The 22185-nt window shown below is 37.8% G+C and overlaps 1 protein-coding gene across 10 annotated transcripts in view; it reads right to left on the bottom strand.

Annotated features, from left to right (window-relative positions):
* Positions 1-307: 307 nt before the first annotated feature.
* The window catches only part of LOC106867506 (uncharacterized), a 348378-nt gene continuing 326500 nt past the window's right edge, over positions 308-22185 (bottom strand). For all 10 annotated transcript variants that reach the window (XM_052975064.2, XM_089338260.1, XM_052975069.2 and 7 more), the window contains one exon: positions 308-1118. In XM_052975064.2, coding sequence (XP_052831024.1) covers positions 781-1118 — 338 coding nt within the window. In that variant the 3' untranslated portion in view covers positions 308-780. The remainder of the gene's footprint in view (positions 1119-22185) is intronic.

The raw sequence follows: 22185 nt of genomic DNA, 5'->3' as shown, positions 1-22185 counted from the left end.
CCATAGCAAATGTTTTATTACAATACAATTGATATTATGTAACATAAAATGGCATAAAAGATGTGTATAAAAGAATGTAGTAGATATTTATACAGCAGATGTCTTTAAATTATATTGTAGATGCTATATGGTAGATTTTTCAAACTATATAGTAGATATCATATAATGTCTCTAAAACCCTACCGTATTACACTGTATAACAGATGGCTTTAAAACTACATCATATATATTATATGACAGGTGTCTTTAAAACCGTATCCATCTATTATTTTAATAGATGTTTTTAAGACTATGTTGTAGGTATAGGTATTGTTATAAAAAGTATCTTTATTGCTGATGTTTTTGAACTGTAGAATACATGGCTGAAGTTTCAAGTCAATGATGAATGTCAGTTATTTTGGGTACATGATGCCTGCATGTAATAGCCGTCACTCATCTCTGGTAGGCACTACTATCATTTGTAACAGATGCCACTGCCACTGCCAATGATTATAATGATGATGAAGCAGAAGCTGCGGCAGTGGTAGAAGTGTAAACAACAAAGTTTTTGGCTCTGAGAGTTTACCAAGCATTATTACATTGTGTATTGCATGTCTCTGATTTATAAGTTGTAAATCTTTAACACTGTTAATTATTATATTGGGTATCTCAAAACTGAAAATGAACAAATAAATAGATGTCTCATAAAAAAATGGTGAATTGAAAGAAAGAATGAGTGAGAGAAACAAAAAGTAGATGAAGATGTTAAGTGGAAGAAAGTAAACATCACTGTAAGAGTGATTAATTAAAATGAGTCAAACATTCCAGGGTTAGTCCTCTGTTTTCAGCATGCTGGTTGAGAATCACTGTGGCAAGATCATTGAAGCCAAGCTCATTTATTCCCTGTGCTAAATCGTTCACAGCCTCTTCAGCTTTCCCTGGATGGTTCCTTTTCCAATAAAGCAGAATCTTGTAGTTGACATCTCTTGTAGTTAGGCGACCAGCTAGAGCATCAAAACCAATTCCACTTATACTGCTATCTGAAAGTCCTAAGTGAGTTGCCAATGCTATTGCATCAGGTATAACGCAAGCTAGATTCATTAAACTGCGACCTGACAAGACATTAGCTGGCCGATCAACTAGAAAGAAAAAGAAAGAGAAACGAGACAATAACAATAATAATAATGGTTTCAAATTTTGGTGCAAGGCCAGTCATTTTGGTGGAGGGGACAAATCAATAACATCGACTCCACTAAGTACACTAAACATTTTGTCTGTCATGGTAACGATTCTACCAGCTTGCTGTCCTAATAATAATAATAATAATAATAATAATAATAATAATAATAATAATAATAATAATAATAATAATAGTAATAACAGTAATAATAAAGATAGTCCACCATGAATAATGAACATCATGGACTTGTATCAATGAGCTCCCTGTGATGAAAGATTAAATCTGAGATCATCGCCAAGCAGGATTTAAGAAACCACAAAAAAATGAAAGAAAATTATGTTTCAATGTAAGTTATTCCAGGAAACCAAAAGATTTATTTTATATATGAAGTATAGTTTCTTCCAGATGTGTTGGCACAGCAAAATATGCTTACAAGTGTAAACAACTTGAGGAACTGTGTGTGAGATCCCATATACAACAGAACTATGAACAAAACTGTGAGTATAAGAATTAATCACATGCATTCCCATTTCTACACATATGCACATTTATATTTCTTGCTTGTACATCAAGAAATATGTTTATACAGTTCACACATGGGCACTTACAAGCCTCCACATGTGAGCAAAGCAAACAAACCTCGAACACATGGTATTTAAATGACTTTAACAGAAGATGAATTTCCTTCTGTAAACCTTAGACAATCACAACACAAAAGAAGCCTCAGCACACATCCAAAGGCAGTGTTCTGTCAAAAAGTTAACACTGAACAGATGGACCCATTTTAGAAGATGCTAGAAAGTTCTGGAGTGATATTTGGGATAAGCCAGTTAATCATAATGAGGATGCTGCATGGTTAAAGAAAATGAGGGAAGAAGTAGTCAGTGAGAAGCAGCCAGATCTAAAACTAATTAGTGCATTTATGAGTAAAGTGTTTGGAAGAATGCCAAATTGGAAGGGATCAGAACCAGATTTAGTTCAAGGGTAAGCGGTACTGGTTAAAGAAATTCAGTTGCTTACATGGGAGACTGAGGGAACAACTTCAAGATTGCTTGAATGGAGGAGTCATCCCTAATTGGATGACTAGAGGGAGAACAGTATTTCTTATAAAAAACAAAAGCAAGGGCAATATAGCTAGTAATTATAGACCAATCACTTGCTTATTATTAGTGTAGAACTGTTTACAGAAACACTCTCAGAAAACATGTATGAGCCCTTTGACAGCCAAAATTTACTTTCAAAAGAACAGCAAAGTTTCATGAAGAACGCTAGAGAAGCATATGACTTTTTACACATTGACAAAGTAGTTCTCAAAAGAAATGAAATCTAGAAAGAAAAATTTAACAATAGCATGGATAGATTATAATAAACCCTATAACATGATTCCACACTCATGGATAAGTGATTGTTTGAGTGTATTCAGTATTGCAGACAATGTAAGAGAGTTAATTAGCATGAAAAAAAATGGAAAGTTGATATTTATTCAGGTGACACAGTTATAGGGAAAGTTAATATGAAGAGAGAAATGCTTAGTTCTCCTCAGTTTAGTATTAACAAAGTCAAAGGCAAGGTGTCAGTTTAGAGATAGTAAAGGAAAAATTTGCTCTATATGGATGATCTGAAGCTTTTAGTAAGAATTTAAAAAAAGAGATAGATTCTTTAATACAACCTGTAAGAGTGTTAAAATCTAACTATAGAAATGAGAGAGGAAATTGCAGGGTGAGGAAGTTAATGAAGTCAAGCTAAATGGTCTGAATCTAGTGAAGGTTGTAAATACTTGGACAGTATCATTACTTAGATATTCAGTAGTTTTTGTAGACTGGACATAATCTGAATTAGCAAATCTGTTTACAGAAGGACTTCAGTATGAATGGAGGACTTCATCCTAGAGCAAAAGTAGCAAGATTGTATTTACCTACAAAGGAAAGTGGTAAAAGTTTAATATCAGTAGAAGACTGTGTGGAGTTAGCTAGAGTAGATATAGCCTTCTAGTTAGATAGTAGTAAGGAAATTTTATTAAGAACTCTTAGTGTAAGAGATAAGGGAACCAAAGAAACCAAATGATGTTAAAACCAGAGAAAAGAAGCAAGATTATCTGACTGGCAAGAGAAGGCTTTGTATGGTAGATTTCCAAAGTGAAACATGGTTGTGTTTGCAGAAAGGAAGGCTGAAAAAGCAGACAGAAAGTTTGTTAATAACATAAGATCAGGCATTAAGGACTAACTGAGTAAAGATAGAAAAACATCAGCTGGATTCCTAATGAAGATTATGTAATTGAAAAAAGGAAAGTGTTACACATGTGGTTGGCACAAAAAGAATACAAGAAAAGACATGACAACCTAAGGAGAATAATTCACTGAGAGTTATGTAGAAGCTAGAATTTTAGTGGTATGAGCACGAACCTAGTAAAGTGCTAGAAAGTAAGAAATATAAGATGTGGGATACAGCCTGATTTAGTAGTATAGTAGATAAAGAGAACAGAAAGTGCCAAGTTCCAAATGATGAGAAAGTCAATATGAGAGATTTAGAGAAAATGGCAAAATACCAGGACCTAGCCATTGAGTTACAGAGGCTATGGAAAGTGTGAGTAAAACATATCCCTGTAGTTATAGGTGCATTCCTAAATATTTGAACAGATGGATACAGGAAATATGCATAAAACCTTGTTTAGTACAGCTCCAGAAAACAGTATTATTAGGGACAGCTCAAATACTTAGGAAGGTTCTTGACATCTAAGGTTATTGTTGTAGCCTAATGTTAGGGATTTTCTTCAACAGTCTAATTTGTTGTACTTAAATGAAATAATAATAATCGAACATCATGGACGTGAAACAAAGAGATCCCTACAAGGAAAGATTAAATCTGAGTTCATCACCAAACAGGATTTAAGAAACCACAGAAAAATTAAAGAAAATTATTTTTTGAAGTAAATCATTTCAGGAAACCAAAAAATTTCTTCATCTATGGAGCATAATTACTGCTAAACACATTACCACAGCAGAAGTATATAAAGAAAAAAACGTAAACAATGCATGGGACTATGATATACACTTTACTCTCTTTTACTTGTTTTAGTCATTTGACTGTGGCCATGCCGGAGCACCACCTTTAGTCGAAGAAATCGACCCCAGGACTTATTCTTTGAAAGCCTAGTACTTATTCTATCTGTCTCTTTTGCTGAACCGCTAAGTTACGGGGACGTAATCACACCAGCATCGGTTATTGGCTTTTCACAGAATCTCATGTCTACTACCAGCAGTCTGTCCATCGCCCTCCCCAAACAGCAATGTGAAATGCTACTAGAAAACAGAACACATCTGTTTGGAATTGTGTAGCTTGTGTCCATCAAAGACCTGATTTTGGTTTCATTGCCATGTTATGGCTCCATTGTTCAAGGCTATCAGACTGCTTTAGTTCCCTTGTCTTTGAGCACACAAGCATTAGCTCTGACAATGCAGCCTTCATGTTTTGCCATGAAGAAATGGTCAAGGGCCATTCTTGCCATTAGAAGATCACCAACAATGCCTTTACTAATTGCTTCTAGACTGCTAACTAGTTCTCCCTCTAATCTATTTCTTTCTATTGCTAGCTCTTTGCTAAATGTTATCAATTCTACTCTAATTGCTCTCTTTTGGACGACTCCCCACCAGTTATTGACAATTGCTCCTGTCAGCTGCAGCTTAACTAATTTACTAATCTGGCCCCTGTAGTTTGTGTGTGTCAGTAAGAACATGTTCAACTTCCAGTAATTGGGTTTCTGTCTATGGGTCCTATCAAAATCTACTGAGTAGATTTGTGATCTGTGTGGCCAACCAGTTTATTCGTTAGACATCCTACATTATCCTTATCTGCTAACCAAACAAATACTCTTATATATGATCTGGATGTGCTACTATGGTTGCTCCACGTCCACACTGGTACGTCAGGGAAATCCAGTCAGTACTTGTCAGACAGCTGGAAATTTCTGAGTAAGTTTTCAAGGCTTTGCCCCCCACTAGTACTAAAGAACAAGACTGTTGTATTGCACGTTCGATGTACAATATAATGGGATAATAATGTCCTCGCAAATCATTCTACTCAAGATACACAATACTTGTAATTACACTTGACAATACGCAACTCTCAGCTTTACACAGCTCACCGACTCTCTCTCCCCACCACATTCTCTGCACATGTCCATTGATATTGTGACACAGTCCATTAGAAGCTAACCAAATAGGGGTGTTCTACTTTCACACAACATCTCCCCCCTTTTGAGGTTGGCTTTGTCCTTATTTCTTATTCTTTTATTTTCATCATAATTTCATTTCCTTGGTGAGAAACTGGCATATCTCCTTCTCTTGGTATTAATTTCCATCATTTCCGTATGTTTTCTTTTCCTGTTCGATCTACGTGTTGGCTCTGCTTTCACTTGTTGTTCTGGAACCTCGAACATGTCATAATATATATCCATTGGCACATCTTGCCTTTCTTGATTTTTGGTATATCTTTTCTTTAATCGGTTAAAATGCCTTTTATGTTCATATTTTGGTCCTTTTACAATGTACATCATATTACCCAGACATCCAGTTATATTACCTTGTTCCCAGTCCTGTTTTCCATTTTTATACATTTTGAAATACATTTCATCATCTGTGTTAAAAAGTTTTGTTCTACTTCCCAAATTTTTCATTTTCTGTTTCTTACTCGGCAACAATTTGTCAAACACAAAATGAATCCTTCTGGAGAACATCAAATCTGTGGGTGACCTACTAGACTCTGTATTAGGATTCAGTGTTTTTCTGTACACCTGTAAGAAATTTGTCATATTTCTATCTTCAAAAACTTCCCGTCTGGTCTTTCTTAAGGCTCTCCTGAATGTGTCAATGAATCTTTCCTCTAACCCAGTTGACCTTGGATGGTATCGCGGAGTTAACACATGCTTCATCTGGACTGACTTACAGAATTTTTTGAACTCCTTTGCTATGAATTGTGTGCCATTATCTGACTCCATGAGTGAACAATTCTTCCAAGAAGTCAGTAGTCACATTTGTGGTTGGTCTTGAACATTTACACACTTCAGGCCATTTTGAATAGCTATCCCCAACAATGATATAATAAGAGCCATTTATTGGTCCACATGCAGTCTAGACCATGCTGAATCCGTTTTTGGCCATGGCTGTATCTGCACTGGGGCCACCTTTGCTGGTGTAGCACATCTCCTACATTGTTTTACTAGTCTCTCAATTTGTTTGTCCATATTCGGCCAATACATGTAACTCCTCATGAAGCTTTTCATCCGAGCAATCCCGGGATGTCCTACATGGAAGTCTTTCAATATTCCGTTTTGCAGTGCTTCAGGTATTACCTCCCTTTGTGCATATAATAATACATCATCACATACTGAATAACGCTTTGAACTTGCATTCCACTCATTTATATTATTTTTCATATTACTTTCCTACAGTATTTTTTATCTTGTTTATGAACATATCTTTTCTGATTTTGATTTAATTTCTTCTAGTGTTACCAGTAAATCACATTCTACATTGCACAAAATGTTCTTAAGTTCCATTTCTAGTTTTAATGGTGCAATCACCGTGTCTTCAAAGGGTTCCTTATATTTTGAAATTAGCCTAGACAACCAGTCTGTGTGTCCCATTTTCTTTGATAGCAAGAACTCCATCTGAAAATCATAGTTCAACAGGGTAGTCCCCCAGCGCTTGCAAACAGTTTGCTGAATGCGTGGGGATACTCTTTTTTGAACCCAAAATAGGCAGTAACGGCTGGTGATCCATCTACAGTGTAAACTTCCTACTGTGTAGGAATTTATGGAATTTCTTTACTGCAAAAATTAATGATAAAGCCTCCTTTTTGATATGGCTGTAAATTTTTTCTGCTACTAGGAGAACCCTTGATGCATGTACAATATCTTTGATTTTACCATCATTAAATTTATGCAATATCACAGCTCCTATAACATATTCACTGGCATCTGATGTCACAATTATTTTCAGGTTTGGATCGAAATGAGTTAATGATAACTCTGATGTTAACCTCTTTTTTAATTCCTCAAATGCTTTCTGACATTCGTTTGTCCAGTCCCACTTTGTGACTTTCTTTGACAAATTATTCAACAGAGCTCTTAGCTCATACATTTTAGGTATGCACAGCTGGTAGTAACTTACCAGACCTAAAAATGCTTGTAATGTTATTTTGTTAGTAGGAGCAGATATGTTTTTTATCATGCTGACTCTAGAAGGGTCCGATTTTTGTCCATTTTCATTGATCACCTGTCCCAAGTACTTTATTTTTGTTAAAAAAAAAAAATCACATTTATTTCTACTTACTTTAAATCCATAGTCACTTATTCTTTTAAAAACATTTTTTTATATGTTCAATATGCTGGTCCCTCAATTCACTTTTGATCAATATGTCATCCAAGTATGGGACCACAAACTCACAGTCTGCTAGCAGAGTGTCCATCACTTGCTGAAATATTGCTGATGCAACCTTAACCCCAATTGGCAGTCTTTTGAAATGGTACAGACTTTTATGAGTATTAATTGTTAATACTTTATCACATTTCTCATCGACCAGTAATTGGACAAATCCAGCTAGCAAAAATTTTCCCACCATTGCACTTAGCAAATATTTCTCCTGGCCTTGGAAACGTCGTCGTCATCGTCGTCGTTTAACGTCCGCTTTCCATGCTAGCATGGGTTGGACGATTTGACTGAGGACTGGTTAAACCAGATGGCTACACCAGGCTCCAATCTGATTTGACAGAGTTTCTACAGCTGGATGACCTTCCTAACGCCAACCACTCAGAGAGTGTAGTGGGTGCTTTTACGTGTCACCCGCACGAAGGCCAGTCAGGCGGTACTGGCAACGGCCACGCTCATCTCGCTCGAAAAACCTCATGTGTCACCCGCACAAGAGCCAGTCCAGGGGCACCGGCAACGATCTCGCTAGAAAATCCTACGACAGCCCCGCACAAGAGCCAGTTCAGGGACACTGGCAACGATCCCGCTCGAAAGATTTCATGAGCCAGTCCAGGGGCACTGGCAATGATCCCGCTTGAAAGATTTCATGTGTTGCCCGCACATGAGCCAGTCCAGGGGCACTGGCAACGATCCCGCTCGAAAGATTTCATGTGTCGCCCGCACATGAGCCAGTTCAGGGTCACTGGCAACGATCTTGCTCGGAAGATTTCATGTGTCGCCCGCACATGAGCCAGTCCAGGGGCACCGGCAACGATCCCGCTCGAAAGATTTCATGTGTCGCCCGCACATGAGCCAGTCCAGGGGCACTGGCAACGATCCCGCTCGAAAAAACCTCAAGTGTCACTCACACAAGAGCCAGCCTAGGGGCACCGGCAACGATCTCGCTCGAAAGATTACATGTGTCGCCCACACATGAGCCAGTCCAGGAGCACTGGCAACGATCTCACTCGAAAATCCTACGACGGCCCCGCACAAGAGCCAGTTCAGGGGCACCGGCAACGATCTCGCTCGAAAGAATTCATGTGTTGCCCACACATGAGCCAGTCCAGGGGCACTGGCAACGATCCCGCTCGAAAGATTTCATGTGTCGCCCGCGCATGAGCCAGTCCAGGGGCAGTGGCAACGATCCCGCTCGAAAGATTTCATGTGTCCGATAATTATAATTTTTTAAACAATAATTAAGACTTGTTGAGAAGTTGTTGTTTTTCCTTTTTATTTATACAGTAGGAGCCACCAACTCTGAGTAGTCTACTTTTTCAATTACCTTCATGTCTTCCAATCTTTTTAGTTCCTTCTCAACTTGATTTAATGCTGCAAAAGGCACATTCCTTTTCGGTTCAAACACTGGCACAACATTTAAATATTCCATGTTCAGTTTGTGTTGTTTTGTTGTTATTGCTGTTTCATTTGTTTGTTGCATTTGTTCGTTTTCTTGATGATACTGATGTTATTTGAGTGGTTGGGCAATGGGATTCAGTTGTGGTTTTTGTGTCTGTTGTTTTTGTTGTGTCTTCAGAGAGGGGTTGTGTACACTTCTTCTTTGTCAGCCTTCTTTGGAGACTATTTGCCAAGTTTCAGCTTGATCTTTCTCCATATCATTCCCCAAGAAATCAGTGGGAAATGATGATGTCTAGTCAAAATTTGTGGTATTTCTTGAGTTGTTGTTGGTTTGGGGAGCAGGAAGTTCAAACGTTCACTCTTCTGTGGGAGCAGGGAGTATACTGTCTAGGTTTTAGTATAGGTATTCTCTGTTCCACATGATTTTATAGTTGGGGTTGATATGATTATGGTGCTGGTATAGGAGGAAACTGATTTCTTTAACTGAGGGCAGAAAGCTTTTTGATGGGTGGTACTCCTACAAGCATAACATTTTGCACTCTGTCCTCTACCATCACTTTCATAGGTTCTATGTCCTTCATGTAAATGTGGTCAGGGATTTTGTGGAAATTGTCTGCAGTAAACAGGATTTCAACCTCCACCCAGACTACAGACCAGTTCTTTTTCGGAGCTGATTTCATAGTGAGTTTATTGCCATATTCCTCCAATATCATCCCGAGATACTGTATATTCAGTTCTTGAGGCATATTTGAAGAGATTACTCTATTCACTCCTTTAACCATACAGGAGAGAATATGCTCTTCTGAGAAGCATACCTGAAACGCAGTTTTTTTGCTTTCTCTTTGGTATGGCATATTGCAGTCAGCAAGCTAAATTCTTTTTCTTTTTTCATATGCCATATCAACTCCAGACATTTTTCAGGCATATTCTTTGCTTGTGCTGGGGTCAGATTCTTAACTTTTCTAGTTTTGTGATTAATGCATTGTTATGTTTAAGCAAGTTTGATCTTATAAGACAGGTTTTATACTATTTGCCAACAGCATGCTCTATCCACCATTTACTAATTATAGCAAAAGATATCACCTCATTAGCTTCCAAAATGTTTCTCTTGGTGTTGGTAGTGGTGGTGGTGATAGAGTTATTGTTATCATTGCTAGTGATGGTGGAATTGTTGTTGTTGTTGTTGTTGTTGTTGTTGGTGGTGGTGGTGGTAGTGGCGAGTTTGTTTTCTTTGTTAGAATTTTCTCACTCATTAACAAGCCTGACTGATTCGTCTGTTTTCTCAGAGGCCGAAAACAAAATTTCATACACATGGAGTTTGAAAACAAATTTCATACACAAAAATAAAATTAAATTAAGAAGTTCCCCCACCGATATCAAGGGACTATATACAAAACAAGATCACCACCTGATGGAAGATCATTTCTTGTTTATGATGTTACAAAATTTTAAAATGGATGCAACAGTTTTAGTCATTTTAAATGGGATTTGATTACAAATGAAATGTAACCAATGTCTAGTGTGGCTTGTCTGGCTGACAATTATTGGAATTTTGAGGGAGGGGGCAAGTTGATTACCTTGATCCCAATGCTCAACTGGTACTTGTTTCATCAGCCCTGAAAGGATGAAAGGCAAAGTCAACCAACCTCAGCAGCATTTGAACTCAGAATGTAAAGACAGACAAAATACCACTAAGCATTTTGCCTGATACACTAATGATTTTGCCAGCTTGTTCTCATATTTTCATTCTGCCTACAATAGATGGCTGAGGAAATATCTGTTTGAAATGAGGATGTTTTTCCACATGCTGGTAACTTTCATGCAACACTTTTGAAATGCTGGCAAAATTTCAGTGCCAGTTAATCACTAGAGGAATTCTATCTCATACTGTATTGTATTTGCTAAAATTATGTGTTAACGCTTAACTTTCTATGCTAATCTTAGCTATGTCATTTGCTATTTCCTTTCATTGTAATTCACTGTAACTATGTGTTTTCAGTAATCCTCTATGTCAGTACAGATCCGTTTTATCCTTCAAATTGGACAAAATTATATGATGGGGATGATTGGAGCGGTGGTGGAGGTAAATGTGGGATGACGTGGGCTTGCAAAATAACTCTGTCACTATTCTGCCTCCAGAAAACTTAACTTTTGTGTCTAAAAATTCAACAGTAGTTTTGAAAAACTAGACATAAATTTTATGTTGGACTTAAAGCCAACAGTCACAGAAATGCAACAAGTCAATTAAACTATCCTGTGATCCTTCCCAGACAAAAAAGATGTCATCAATGAGCCATAACCAGAGTACTGGATCATAACCATGTAGGGATTTGAATGTCTTCAGTAACTGTGTCTCGAATTTCATCATGAAAACATTAGCAAAATTAATTGCCATGGGGGTACCTATGGTGCAACCCCTCATCTGGTGGTAAAATTTTTGTCCTACCTTCATTGTGTTACTTTCTCACAGAAACCTCAATAACCTACAGAGAAAATTTGATGGAAAACTTTTGTTTGACCGTTTTTCAAAGGCATTCATGCATGCTTCTACCCCTTTATCGTGGTCAATACTGAGTTATGAGGAAGAAACATCCATGGTTACCAAAAAACAGTTTTCGACATGGCTTTGGTGCTTAAAAATGTTGTTGATTTTAGACACAAAATCAAAAGTATCCTGAAAATAGGAACTTGATCTTTTTGCAACAGGGAACAGAAAGCCATCCAGCCATTCCAAAATCTTGGCTGTACAACATTGATATCCACTAGAAATTGGGCACATTGGAGGAAATCTTTTGAACTTTTTGTGTATTTTAGGGAGACCATAAAATACAGATGTCCTTTCTGACTGTAAAATCCTGGTTTTGGCTTATTAATGAAATTGTTTTCCTCCATTTCCAAAATGATTTTGTCAAGTTCCTCTCTGTAATTGGGGTTTGGATCAACAGACAATTCTTCATATGAAGTTTTGTCACTTCTTCACAAGCTGAAATATACTCACTTTTGTCCATAATTACAGTAGTGCCTCCCTTATCTGCTATTTTAATAACAATAGAATCATTATTAACTTGGTGTGAGAGTGCGTAATGTTGAGAATTTGTGAGGTTATTCCAGGACTTCTTTCCACTTATTTTAAGGCTTTCCCTAATACCTCTCTGACAAGATTAAAAAAACTCCAGTAGTGCTTGTGAACGTCCATCCTGAACTTTATCTGGATACCAATTGGGATTCTTTTCAATCCAGTTATGCCAGATTTGATCATCATCATTTTTATTTTCAGTAAGCATAGGGTTTTCTGACTCCTCGTTACCAGTTTTTTCAAAAAAATATTATTCTTGATTATTCTTGTCAAAATTCTTAGTGCTTGGGTAGAAACTCTGTCCAAGCTCCAAGACAGAGACATTGTCAGGTGAAAGTTTCAGTTTAGTGAGTGACTTCTGTGGTTTTCAATCACTCACTTTCTATCACCTACCCTGAAATGGATTACTCCTAGAAAGACAACAAAAAATTCTCACATGAACATTCAGAACAAATTTTATCACCCAATAGGTTCCATGTTTTAAGTGAAGATTTCAGGCAAAGCCCAAAAGGTAGCCAAGAATCTAATGAGAGTAAGACTCTGAAAACCCCTTACCTAAGAAAATCCATCACACTAGAGAATCTATTTATCTAAACTAAAACTTTGTGACATAAAATTTACATCTAGTTTTTCAAAAACTAGCATTGAATTTTTGAACACAAAAGTTAAGTTTTCTGGGGGCAGAATAGTGACAGAGTTATTTTGCAAGCCCACTTCATCCCACATTTATCTCCACCACTGCTCCGATCAACCCTATATAATTCGGTCAAATCTGAAATCCCAATTTTTGAGGATAAAATGGATTTGTACTGACATAAGGGATTACTGGAAACATGCAATAAGGAAAGATTTGCCAATGTTCTGCGCCGTGAGGACCAAAGACTCGAGGTATTTCGTGTTGCAAGACAGTGTAGGAGAGAGAATAGTGATGTTGTAGGAGAGAAATGTGTTCGCATGGATGATGGTACGCTTGCATTAAATGAGGATGCAAAGAAAGAGGTCTGGAGATGCCACTACGATAGATTGCTTAATAAAGAGAATGAATGGGAGAAAGAGAGCCTGCCTTATGTCGACCCAATAGAGGGACCAGCTATCCGAGTTGATAGTACCAGGGTAGATAAAGCAATTAAGAGTATGAAGACCGGGAAAGCCCCCGGCCCATCAGGAATCACTGCAGAGATGCTCAAAATATCTGGCAGTGTTGGCTATAGCCTAGTCACCCGTATTACGAACCAGGTGATACACGAAGGAGTCATACCCTATGACTGGTGTAGCAGCATCATAGTCAACTGCTACAAAGGTAAAGGGGACGCTTTAGATACAAATAATTACAGAGGCATCAAGCTGTTAGATCAGGTTATGAAAGTTACAGAGAGGGTCATAGCCCAACTAATTAGGGAGCGAATCAATTTAGATGAGATGCAGTTTGGGTTCGTGCCAGGTAAAAGCACTACTGATGCCTTATTTCTAGTGAGACAGTTGCAGGAGAAATACCTAGCTAAGGATAAACCTCTGTACCTGGCTTTCGTTGACATGGAGAAAGCCTTTGACAGGGTCCCCCGATCCCTTATCTGGTGGTCAATGAGGAAACTTGGGATAGAAGAATGGTTAGTGAGAGCTGTGCGAGCCATGTACAGAGATGCTGCCAGTAAGGTGAGGGTTGGAAATGAGTACAGCAATGAATTCCGGGTAGAGGTAGGGGTCCACCAAGGTTCCGTCCTCAGCCCCCTATTATTTACCATAGTCCTCCAGGCAATCACAGAGGAGTTCAAGACAGGTTGCCCCTGGGAGCTCCTCTATGCTGATGACCTTGCCCTAATTGCGGAGTCACTATCAGAACTAGAGGAGAAGTTTCTGGTGTGGAAGCAAGGTCTAGAATTGAAGGGCCTTAGAGTCAACCTAGCTAAAACCAAAATCCTAATAAGTAGGAAGGTAGATAAAACACAAACCCCTTCAGGTAGATGGCCCTGCTCAGTATGTAGAAAAGGAGTAGGTAGTAACTCTATAAGATGTACCCGGTGCAAGCTATGGACACATAAGAGGTGCAGCAACATCAAAGGCAGGTTAACTAGCAAGTTAGTTTTTGTTTGTGGCAGATGTTCAGGTGCAATAAAGACTGCAAACAAACAGGAAACAACTTCTATCTCATTCCAGGGTGAAAAACTAGAGGTAGTCGATAGCTTCCGCTATCTGGGCGACCAAGTTAGTAGTGGGGGTGGGTGCACTGAAAGTGTAGCTGCTAGAATAAGAATAGCCTGGGCAAAGTTTAGAGAGCTCTTACCCCTGCTGGCGACAAAGGGACTCTCACTCAGAGTAAAAGGCAGACTGTATGACGCATGCGTACGAACAACCATGCTACATGGCAGTGAAACATGGGCTGTAACTGCTGAGGACATACGTAAGCTCGCAAGGAATGAAGCCAGTATGCTCCGTTGGATGTGTAATGTCAATGTGAATACCCGTCAGAGTGTAAGTATCTTGAGAGAAAAGCTGAACATTAGAAGCATCAGTTGTGGCGTGCAAGAGAGACGATTGCGCTGGTATGGACATGTGGTGAGAATGGAGGAGGATAGCTGCGTGAAAAAGTGCCACACCCTAACAGTTGAGGGAACCCGTGGAAGAGGTAGGCCCAGGAAGACCTGGGCTGAGGTGGTGAGGCAAGACCTTCGTACATTGGGCCTCACCGAGGCGATGACTACGGACCGAGACCTTTGGAAATGGGCTGTGCGTGAGAAGACCCGGCAAGCCAAGTAAGATCGTTGCCAGTGCCCCTGGACTGGTTCTTGTGCGGGTGGCACATGAGATGCACCATTTTGAGCGTGGCCGTTGCCAGTACCGCCTGACTGGCTCCTGTAGGATTTTCGAGCGAGATCGTTGCCAGTGCCCCTGGACTGGCTTGTGCGGGTGGCACATAAAAGACACCATTTCGATCGTGGCCGTTTTCGTGCGGGTGACACGTAAAAGCACCCACTACACTCTCTGAGTGGTTGGCGTTAGGAAGGGCATCCAGCTGTAGAAACTCTGCCAAATCAGACTGGAGCCTGGTGTTGCCATCCGGTTTCACCAGTCCTCAGTCAAATCGTCCAACCCATGCTAGCATGGAAAGCGGACGTTAAACGATGATGATGATGATGATGATGCAAATGCTTTTGTACACCATTTGGTCAAACATGGTTACAGTGAATCACGATTGAAGGAAATAACAAATGACATAGCTAAGATTAGCAAAGAAAGTCAAACATTCATGCATAATTTTAGTAAACAATACAATGTGATAGAATTCCTTTAGTGATTAACTAGCACCGAAATTTTGCTGGCATTTCGAAAGTGTTGCATGAAAGTTACCAATATGTTATGGAAAAATATCTTCATTTCGAACAGAAATTGTAGCCTTTAGACAGAATATTGTAGCTGCTTATTGTAGCCTTTAGACAGAATAAAAGAATTATTGACCACTATTTCTAACTCCAAGAAAACTAACATGGAGTAATCTGCATGCTGCACCTTGAAAAACAGCTGCAAGAAAGGTAAGCTCTGTTCATTGTACAACATAAGTCAAGTGAATTTCACAGGAATCATAACAGAAATGTTATGCTTTATGCAGGAGGTGGGACATTCAGAAATTCCCATTTAGTGTACATGACAGAATGCATGAAACATAACCTGATTTATGTTGGTTGTACAAAAGAAGAACTAAACAAAAAAATTTATGAGCACAGATATGACATCAGGCACAATAACAGTAGTTTGACAGAACTTGCTGAACATTTTGCTTCAGACAGCTGTTGGTAACTTAAAACCCGAAGTAGTAGATGGCCAAACTGAAAGTGAAGTAACAAGAAGTAGGAATAAACCTGAAGCTGCAATTGCTGACACATTCGCTGAAGTTAATAGAAAATTCTTGAGGCAAAAAACGATTTCGTGAGAGTTAAGTATATCTAAACATCTAGAAATGAATGAGAGAGATCAACTACCAAAGTGTCAGAACACCAAATCAAACCACTTGTACAATCAAAATATATGACCATGTCCTGAAGCAGCTCTCCTTGAAACCAAGACAGATTTAACCTCATTAAACTATCTCATCTAATCAACAGTTACTGCTGCCACAAAGAAAATAGGTGTTAAGATAAAGCCTCACAAAAAGGCACATGGACGCCGAAGATGGAAGAAGTGCATAAATAAGGAAATCAAGAGCTTCTAACAGGAATGATCAATCTTAGATGAACTCTCTAAATGAAATAATGTAAAAACAAGAAGGGCTAGAAAGATAAAGCAAAAATACAATCTGATAAACATGAATGAAGTCCTGAGAGCAAAAGAGATGGTTAAGCAAAAAAATGAAGGTTAAGGCCCAACACTTTTGTAGGTATGAAAAGAGAAACAAATTTTACAGACAAAATAAAATAAGATATTTAAAACTGATTCAAAGAAATTCCACAAACAGTTAAGGAGATAGTCAATTGAAGTAAAATATTAAAGAAGTAGTGACAGTTTAGAAAAGCATATGAAGTGGTAGAAAGGAATTTAACAAGGAAGCTGAAGGGGTAGGGAGAGAAGAAAGAATGCCTGAGACTAAGGAACAGGGATTGCACAATATTACAATGAAGGAATTAACTCAAGCTCTATCTAAAGCTCATAAGTGGAAGTCTTCTGGACATGATAAAATCCCAAACTTCTGGCTTAATAGCCTCTCACTATCAGTTAACAGAATGTTTCTCTAATATCATCAGAAACCCCAAAAAGACTCCAAGCTGGCTCACATTAGGGACAACATACCTACCCCCTTAAATGAGCAGCACAAAAATCAAAAAAAACTACAGGCCAATCACTTGTTTGACTACCATGAACAAAATACTTACATCCATCCTCTTCAAAAGAATGCACCAATTTTTCAACCAAAACAACATTCTTCCCTTTGAACAAAAAGGGTGTAAAAGAAACTCAAACAGCTGTTAAGATCAGCTATTAATAAACCATATGATACTTGAAAATTGCTCATCCAAAAAAACGATATCTTAGCACAGCTTGGATTGATTATTGTAAGGCATTTGACAGTGTCTCACATAACTGGATTTTAAGGGCACTAAATAAATACAAGATCTCTCCTTTTGTAAAAGGTTTTCTACAACACAGTATGGGACTGTGGAACACAAAATTGTTTCTCAATCATGAGAAAGGCTTGTATGCATCAGAGAACACCAAAATAGATTGTGGAATATTCATTCTCCCCTCTCCTCTTCTGTCTTTCCCTCATTCCCTTGTCCCATGAGCCGAATAGAACAAATTATGGTTACAAAATGTTTGATAATATCATCTCACACATGTTCTACATGGCTGATTTGAAATTATACACAAAAGATGACTGTTAAAAAATTCAGTGATGGCATTAATATGTAATTTGGCCTTGACAAATGTGCAAAACTTCATTTAGATGTGGTAAACTGACAGCTAATACACTGACCCAACTTGATCAAGGACCTGGATCAAGAAAGCTTTTATAAGTATCTAGGGGTACACAAAGGGATTCAGCATGGATCAATGAAAGAGGATTATAGACATGTCAGAATGGTTCTGAATTCTGAGCTGAACTCACAGAATAGAATTGTAGCTATAAAATTCCTGGTGATATCAGTTGTCCAGTATAACCTTGATGTCATCAATTGGAACCTGAGTGAACCCCAGCAATGGACATAAAGACCAGGAAACTGCTGATACTAAACAGGATCCACCACCCAAATTCAAACATTCACAGTCTCTATCTCTCATGAAAGGAAGGCAGTAAGTGCCTAATCCAACTTGAAACAACCTGTAAAATGCCCATAATAGGTTTCCAAATGTACATCTAAAGTAACTCCAACTGGATGATCCAGCTGGTAAGGCAACATGAACAAAGTAAGAAACTTTTAATCTCAAAGGAGGCATACAAATGCATGGGTGAGCTTAATCTCATTGATTATGATGATGATAAAGTGGGCACACCACCCACTTAGGCAGAAAAAATGTGTAAAACAGAAACCAAACAGGAAAGCTTGAAGGAAATATTGAGATCATGGCAAGAAAAAACATTGCATGGGCCCAAATAAACTGGGGAAGCTGATGTAGATATGAGAAGAACCCATTAATGGCTGCAGAGTACTGGTTTGAAACAGAAGGATTTATCCTGGTAACACAAGATCAGAGTCTCCTCACCCGGAACTATAAAGCTAATGTCACACACAATGATGTAGACACAAAGTGTAGAGTCTGCAATGACAAACTTGAGAGTGTTTACCACATGGTTGCCAGTTGCTCAGTCCTTGCCCATACAGAATATAAAATCAGCACTGGAGTATATGCTGTCACTATGATATCCTTCTCCCTAAGAATGGTATGAACACCATCCAGAGCCAGTCACTGAAGAAGAGAATGTTACCATCCTATGGGATTATGGAATACATACAGACAGGCAAATAAATGCTAACAGGCCAGATTGATATCATCAAAGACAAGACAAAAATATACCTGTTAATTGATATGACAGTGCCTTCTGATAGAAACATCTCAGCAAAGGAATTTGAAAACTACTGAAATGTAAAGGACCTTGAGATTAAGATATCTAGGACATGTCAATTAAAAACCAAAATTATTCCCTATTGTTATGGCTGTCCTGGGAATGGTTAAGAAAGGTAGTGACAAATTTTTGACCAGATCCCTGGGTAACCAACAAACTGTGAGACTCAAAATTTGTGTTGACATCAATGGCCCACATCTTCGGAAAGTTTCTCTCCATCTAATATATATGTGCCTTAGGTCTCTGGTTGAGACCTGGTTGGAAGATGAAATAAAATACAAATCAATTGGAAAATAATAAAAAGAGCACTCAGAGAGTGCAAACCTCCACTGACGCAACAACAACATCCTCTCAACGATTAACTGGAGATGATTTTTAAAATGAGAATATCTGAAATAAAATCCTTCAATGAATATCATAAGACCTTTTGGTTTTCTCTTCTCTTAAATTCCATTCTTCATTTAGTAATCCTGTTGTTTTAGATCGATGTATAGAATTATGTATATGTGTAAGTATACTGTAAAGTGTTAAAATGTATGTATAATCTTCTCATATAATAATGAGCATTGTCTTTTTATATATTTGTATATATATGTATATCTGTATATATATATATATTATCTTATCTTAGTATATAAAGCTGAAGTTGTATGTCTGTGTGAAGCCTTTCTAAAAGTGTATAGAAATCCACATTTTCCACTTTTTCGTAAAAATTTTTACATCAATGGAATTTTCTCGATGTGAACGTTCCAATGCAGTAATTAGATTTTTTAAAATTCCGTTTACTTTGTGTGATTTAAGGGAGATTTGGCTGTTGTTTCTAGCAACTTTTATATTTCTTCCCTTCTACCTGGAACGGCGTTCTTACACATGCGCTCAACATATAATATAGAGAGTAAAAGAGGGAGAGAGAGAGAGAGAGAGAGAGAGAGAGAGAGAGAGAGAGAGAGAGAGAGAGAGAAAGTGATACAAAGTCATAGAATAAATTTTCCTCTCAGTATTCTTTACCTATTTTTCATAACATAGATACGTAAAAACCACACATACGTGATCTGTGACAACAACATAAACATAAACACACATCAACATTATAGATATAAGATTTAGTTTCTGTGTTTCTTATATAAACACGTGCATGCATTGCTATTTTATAACTGTCTTCCGTTCTCTCTTTCTCTCTCTTCATTGCTACCATCTCTATTCCTTTCTCCCCCTCTTTCTCTCTCCCTCTTCTCTCTCACAAAACATTCACTACAATATAACTCATGTTCGTCAATGTTTGGTAAATATACCACGATTTTCACTAGGCTGTTAGTGTTAGGGTTTATGTATCACTTTCTCTCTCTCCCTCTCCCTCTTTTACTCTTACTCTCTATATTATATATTGAGCGCATAATTACTGCACTGGAAAGTTCACTTCGAAAAAATTCCATTGATGTAAAAAATTTTAAATTCCATTTACTTTGTGTGATTTAAGGGTGATTTGGCTGTTGTTTCTAGCAACTTTTATATTTCTTCCCTTCTATCTGTACACACAATCATTGACTACAATATAACTCATGTTTGTCAATGTTTGGTAAAATATACCACGATTTTCACTAGGGTGTTAGGCTATGTATAATCAGAGCAGCACAAAAAATTGTTTTGCACAAGCATTTGTATAGCCAATTAGACGTATGAAATTTACATACACTTAATAATGTTACGCAAAACAGCCCTATTAATTTCCCTATTAATTTCGTCGTCTTTTGAATTATGAACATATTTACATCATAAGGGTTTTTTCACTGTAAGGCTTTCTTTTTTAGTTGATTTTCACCTAGCAAGACTTATTGTACATGGTGTAATAAGCCACACCCGGACAACGTTGGGTTATACTGCTAGTATATAATAAAGCTGAAGTTGTGTATCTTTGTGAAGCCTTTTTAAAGTTTATAGAAATCCACATTTTTCACTTTTTCGTAAAAATGTTTACATCAATGGAATTTTCTCGATGTGAACTTTCCAGTGCAGTAATTAGATTTTTAAATTCTGTTTACTTTGTGTGATTTAAGGGAGATTTGGCTGTTGTTTCTAACAACTTTTATATTTCTTCCCTTCTACCTGTATCGGCATTCTTACACATTGATCATGCGATCAACATATAATATACAGAGTAAGAGTAAAAGAGGGAGAGAGAGAGAGAGAGAGAGAGAGAGAGAGAGAGAGAGAGAGAGAGAGAGAGAGAGAGAGAGAGAGAAGTGATACATACAAAGTCATAGATTAACTTTGTTTAAGACTATTCTTTCCTCCTTATCTACCTTTTCGCTCTTCGTTCTTCTTCCTCTCTCCAATTTAACAGCTTTCTTCTATCCCTCTACCTCTAACATATTTTTCATAACATAGAAACGTAAAAACACACACAACCACACATACGTGATCTGTGACAACAACATACACATAAACACATCAACATTATAGATTTACTTTGTGTGTGTTTCTTATATAAACACGCGCACGCATTGCTATTTTATAACTGTCTTCTGTTCTCCATTCCTCTTTCTCTCTCTTCATTGCTCCCATTCTCTATTCCCTTCTCTCTCTTCCTTACTCGCTCTCTCAAACGCATACACACGCACATGTATTCATTACAATATAACTCATGTTCGTCAATGTTTTGTAAACATACAAACTATGGAGCTTATGTAGACAGGATAACACATTGCAAGTTTGTTAGGGTTAGGATTTTAGGGTCAGGGTTAGGGTTTTAGGGTTAGGGTTAGGGTTAGGGTTAGGATTAGGGTTAGTGTTATGGTTACGGTTTTAGGGTCAGGGTTAGGGTTTTAGGGTTAGGGTTTAGGGTTAGGGCTTAGGGTTAGGGTTAGGATTAGGGTTAGGTTTAGTGTTTTAGGATTAGGGTTAGGTAATCGTGCAGGTGCTAACTGGAGAAATTACCGAAATGTGAAAACTACCGACCCTGCCATCTGTTATAACTTTTGTTGTTCTGTTTAATATATACATAGATTAGGCATCCAAAGAAGAGAGTTTGCTGGGGAAAGAAAGTAACTGGTTTAAAAAGACAGCAACAGACTGCAGCAATTCACCACATTTCAGAAGCTACTTTGAACATAATGCAAAATGGTGCATCAACATCTACTGCCCAATTTGATAGAATTCTGGCAGAACTGTCTAGCAACAGATCGCCAGCAATTGCTTCATCAGAAATTGCCATCCTAGCTCCTGTGAAAAGGGATTACCCTGCTATGTATAATCAGGGCAGCGCAAAAAGTTGTTTTGCACAAATCATTTGTATAGCCAATGAGATGGATGAAATTTACGTACGCTTAATAATGTTACGCAAAACAGCCTTCAGACTTTCCCTATTCATTTCATCGTCCTTTGAATTATGAACATATTTACATCATAAGGGTTTTTTCGTTTTCAGGCTTTCTTTTTTCGTTGATTTTCAGCTAGCAAGACTTATCGTAGATGGCGTAATAAGTCACACCCGGACAACGTTGGGTTATACTGCTAGTATATATATACATATATACATACATATATATATATATATATATATATATATATATATATA

Source organism: Octopus bimaculoides, chromosome 20 (assembly GCF_046866305.1).
Source record: "Octopus bimaculoides isolate indiv1 chromosome 20, ASM4686630v1, whole genome shotgun sequence".
NCBI classification, from domain to species: Eukaryota; Metazoa; Mollusca; class Cephalopoda; order Octopoda; family Octopodidae; genus Octopus; species Octopus bimaculoides.
This window is presented reverse-complemented; position numbering and strand designations above follow the sequence as displayed.